The sequence below is a fragment of the Streptopelia decaocto genome, assembly GCF_964273445.1.
Source record: "Streptopelia decaocto genome assembly, chromosome: 5".
Taxonomy (NCBI): Eukaryota; Metazoa; Chordata; class Aves; order Columbiformes; family Columbidae; genus Streptopelia; species Streptopelia decaocto.
Genome location: NC_138659.1, coordinates 25,203,244 through 25,207,920, shown reverse-complemented (window position 1 = coordinate 25,207,920; position 4,677 = coordinate 25,203,244). Strand labels below are relative to the sequence as shown.

The following is a 4,677-nucleotide window of genomic DNA, read 5'->3' as shown; positions in this document are numbered from 1 at the left end:
GGAAAATCACGTCCGTTCGTTTTAAACTAACGCATAGAAGTGATTTTTTTTTTCCTTTTTGGACAACATATAATAAATATTATATAGCACTCAGCACTCGGTCTGTACAATTCTGTTCGCATTAGGGAGCATGCCACTTTTCAATAAGAAAAACAAACAAACAAACAAAAAGTAATGAGAAAAATCAGTGCAAAGTTCTCCGTTCCCCCGATCTTCTCTGCCGGGCGGGGGTCGAGGCGCTCTCATTCCCTCCGTCCTCCACAGCCGTTAGTCTCTTCGGCGGGCTCGGGCTCCCTTTCCCTCTCCTCCTCCTCCCCCTCCGTCCCTCTCTCTCTCCGAGCTCCAAGTCCTGCCTCGCAGGAGCCGAGGTCGGCGGGTCGCCCCGCGGCTCTGCCCGCCTTCCCCCGCGTGTGGTCGTTTCACTTACGGGCTCGGCTCTGGGTTCACGGTTCAAGAGTCCCTGCTCTGACTGATCGCCTCCCTCGGTGGCCGGTGGCTGCCTGCAGAAACTCCTGCCCCTCGGCTTCCGCTCGCTTCCTTCTCTGCGGTGCTGGGGCTTGTTTGGGGACGGGGAGGGGAAGGGCTCGTTGCGGGGACTGCCGTGCCGCTTCACCGGGGGTGCGGGGTGCCGGGCATGGGGTTAGCCAGGGGGTTGAGGGCCGGCTGCCCGCCGGGCCCCAGCCCGTGGATCAGCACCCGTGGCACCAGCGGCCGCTGCAGCTGGGGGTGCGGCGCGGGGGGAGTCCGGTACATGCTGCTGTACATGGCCGCGGCCGCCGCGGCCGCCGTCGTGCTGTCCATGCTTCCCAGCAGGCTGGGGTGGTAGAAATAGGGCGAGGGGAACATCCTCTGCAGGGCCGAGTAGTTCCCGGCCTCGGCCAGCAGCTCCAAGCCCACCGCCGTCTGCCTCTTCCACTTCGTCCTGCCGGGGGAAACAAGAGGCGGCTGCAGGGCGGGCGCCACTACGGGGCACCCGGCCCGGTTCCATGGGGGTCCGCTGACAGCCTCCTCCTCTCCCTGGCACGGCCCACCAGCCCTGCGGGCCCCCGCACGGCGCGACCCCCCGGCCGTACCCGGCTCCCCCTCCACCCCCCGCAACCCCGACACATGCACACGGCAACTCCGGCCAAATTAATAACCACAGCACACGGTTAGATCGCAGCGCGATGACACTAATGTTTTGCGACAGAATTAGGGTGGCTGCAACCGTATGTAATGAGACAGAAAATTACGGCAGCGGTGACAGGGGCCGGACCCCCCAGCCCGCGGCCGGGGAAGGCGCGGGGCAGCCGCCGGGCAGTTCCCGCATCGCCTCAGGCTCCCGCGGGCAGCAGCAGAGCAGAGCCCGCCCGCCCATCCCCCCGGCTTTCCGGGGAGCCCCGGGGCCACCGGGGTCAGCCTTACCTCCGGTTCTGGTACCAGGTTTTCACCTGCGTGTCGGTTAGGTTGAGGGCGGCGGCCAGGTCCATGCGATCCTGCACACTCAGGTACTTCTGCCGCTCGAAGCTTCGCTCCAGCTGGTTGAGCTGGTGGTCGGAGAAGGCGGTCCGCGCCTTCCGCGGCTTCTTGGCCCGCACCGGTGGGCTGTCCCGGCTGCTGCTGATCTCCCGATCGCCCTCCTCCTTTGTCCCTGCGAGCGAGCCGAGGCACGGTGAGGGCCGGCGGGACACCGGCTCGGCCCCCGCCCCGCCGCCGTTACAGGGCCCCGCTGCTCCCTCCCCGGGGGCTCCCCCGGAGCACAGGGGAAACGCGCAAATACGGTGTGGGGCAGTGAGCCCGTTCAGGGGATGGCGGGATTTACACTCTCCTCTTGCCAGCTATGGTGCTTTCGTTATTTTCTCGCCCTCTCTTCCCGACCCAAAATGCCGGGAAATCGATATGTCAGTCCGGCTCCGCTCGGGCTCGGGTTTGTGGCGCTCCTTGATCTTCCCCGCAGGAAGAACAATAATCTCTCTAATTGACCCACTGGGGAGGTTGGTGAACACAAAAAATGACCAGACCAGACTGTACATCTGTTTTGGGCACTCTTATGCTAATGCTAAAAGAGCAAAATGAGCGGCACACCCGGGCGTCTCTCTGCTTTTCATCCTAGCAAAAATATCTCAATGGGGTAAAATTAGAAAAATGTGTCGTGTCGCCTCTCGGCTGAACTGGACTGTCTGCGAGGAAAATAGCCCCCATCCCTGCCTTCCCTTCGCTCACTCTTTTTCTTCCTTCCTTCCTTCCTTCCTTCCTTCCTTCCTTCCTTCCTTCCTTCCCTTCCCTTTCCCCGCGCACATATCGCTGTTTTCATTTACAAACGCCGCACCGCGGGGGCTTCGTCATTAACACGAAATTCGTAATTTAAAAAATAATAAAAGACAGGTAAATAAACATTCCTATCCCTGTTCGGGGAAAACACGGGTATTTTGCAAAACGCACAAAGCCCTCTAACCTTCCGTGGCCTATCGCGGGTCGATTTTTAAAATTATTATTAGTTTATTTTTAATTAAAAGTTTTTTCGTTTATTTTATATTGGCTATTAGTGAAGTGGTATTTTTCTCATTTTTAATTTAGATCGAATTAGCAAAAAAATAAAAGGCTGGAGGAAGCAAGTGCAGCTGAGCCGCCGATTCTTAGAAAGCCGGAGAATCAGTTATGCTCATTTGCATTAAAAATAAATATATTCAGGTTTCCAACGCTATCCCACTGCTCCGGCTATTTCCTTAAAAACAAGGAAGTTAAATAAAAAACAGTAGTAAAGGCCGCCAAAGAGAGACGGGTAAAAAGCGCGATTTCTTTTCTTACCGATCTGAAACCCACGATAGCGAGGATCACGGATAAGCCCCGGCAGAGCGGAGCGCTCATATCGCAGATTCCCCCCCGATTTTTTCGTTTCACCGATGCGGCCGAGCGCCGCGGCCCCGGTTTTAACGGCAGTCGAAGCGCTGCGGGGCTGGGCCGGGCGTACTCACCGTGGCATTTGATGTCGCCCTGCGTGTCTTCGCGCTTGTCGAGCTTGGCTTTGCTGTCCTCCTGTTCGAGTTTGGGCCTGAAGCTCTCTGGGGCCGCACTGCCCTCCTGCTTGGGGGTGTGATGGGGAGAGGGGACGCTGGTACTGTAAGGTGCACACGCCGCCAGCGGTTTGCTGTCGCCCAAAATGTCCTTAATTAAAAAAGAAGATGTGGAAGTCCTGGGGCCGGAGCTGGCCGAGCCCAGCTGAGGCGGCGGCGGCTGCGGGGGCGACGACTGCAAACTCGGCGGCGGTGGCGGGTGCGGGCCGAGGTGGAGGTGGTGCGGCGGCGGCGGGAGGCTCTCCGCAACTCCCAGGTGCGGCTCAGGGTGCTCCATGCTCACCGAGATGGGCGACGAGGGCGCCGTACCCACCGTGTCGATCTCCGAGCAGGGGGACGGCGTGGCCTGGCTCCTAAAATCCGCCGGCCGGCCGTCGCCGTGGGGGCGAAAGTCTCCGTTCATGACTCCGGGGCTGCCAGTGCTGCTGCCCGATAGGATAGTGTCTATCCCGAAGCTGGACCCGCTCGGCCCCTCCATGGCGGACCGCTTAGCGCCGCGCCCGCATCCCCGGGGGCGGCCGCGGGGGTCGCACCGAAGGTGGAGGAGAAGGAGGGGGAACGAAGCGGGTTACCCAAACCCGCGCACCGGCGGCGCGGGCGGCACTAACGCGGGGACCCCGCTGAGCTCTGCATCGCCGCTGGGCCGGTTCACCGCTACCCAACTTTGTTGCGGGAAGTTGCGGGCACGGAGCGGGGCGGACACCGGCCACTGCGGTGCGCCCGCCCGTGCCCACCGAGCTCCTCTCGGCGGTGGCGACTCCCCCCGTGACGTCACGGCCGCCGCATCCCCCCCGCCGTTTATTATAAACCCGGGCTTTTGCCGCCGCCGCTGCCCACCCCCATTGGCGGAAGGCCGAGCGGGGGCTGACGCAGCGCAGGCGGCAGCCAATCAGCGGCGGCGGGGCCGGGCGCGGGACGGGGGGGCGCGCCGCACGCCCCCCTCCACCCCGCACCCGTCCCCGCCGCCCCGTCGGTCTCCGGTTCCCGGCCGCCGGATCGGATCCCCCGGAGAGCATCACCCGGTGTTCCCGGGACAGTTCCGTGGTTGAATGTCAGAGTAATGGGAAGTGCCAGTGACAAGGCGTCGTATTAATCCTGATGAAGTGGCGTGTCAACCTAATTAGCAGAGTAATTATCAATGTGGTAATGAATGATTTAGAGTTCTCCAAGTTATATTTTAGTACGAATTATCATTTCCAGGCCACTGTGAAGCCCACCCCGACGGCTCCTCTACTGGCCCCCAGCAGCCCCGGGACCTAACCAGCCCCAAAACCAGCCGCTGCGTCCCCAGATCTCAGTGGTTCAAGGAGATGGGGAAGAGCAATGTGGGCGCAGGACAGGATTAAGGCAGGATAAGCTCAAGGGTACTGGCGTTCAGCGACCGGACCAGGCGATGCCTCAGGCGTGGGGCTGCTGCCACCTTCGCCGCGCACACAACGGCTACCTCGGTGATGGGAGCCCGCCACCGGCCTGTGGCCAGAAGTGGGAAAGCGAGGATTCGAGGGTCTTCCAACCCCCTCCTTATCCTGCCTGCCCCGTCCGGGAGTGCCCTGCTCGGTCCTGCCGAGAGACGCACGGATGTGGTGGCAGCGCGGGGATGAGCCGTCCCGCTCAGAGCTACGGA

General features: G+C 61.3%; 1 protein-coding gene across 1 annotated transcript; it reads right to left on the bottom strand.

Annotated features, from left to right (window-relative positions):
- Window positions 1–609: 609 nt before the first annotated feature.
- Window positions 610–3,531, bottom strand: BARHL2 (BarH like homeobox 2; the record flags this gene model as incomplete). Its single annotated transcript, XM_082053394.1, has 3 exons — window positions 610–922; window positions 1,405–1,630; window positions 2,955–3,531. 3 exons carry the CDS (start codon window positions 3,529–3,531, stop codon window positions 610–612), a joined length of 1,116 nt encoding a protein of 371 aa, XP_081909520.1.
- Window positions 3,532–4,677: the final 1,146 nt, after the last annotated feature.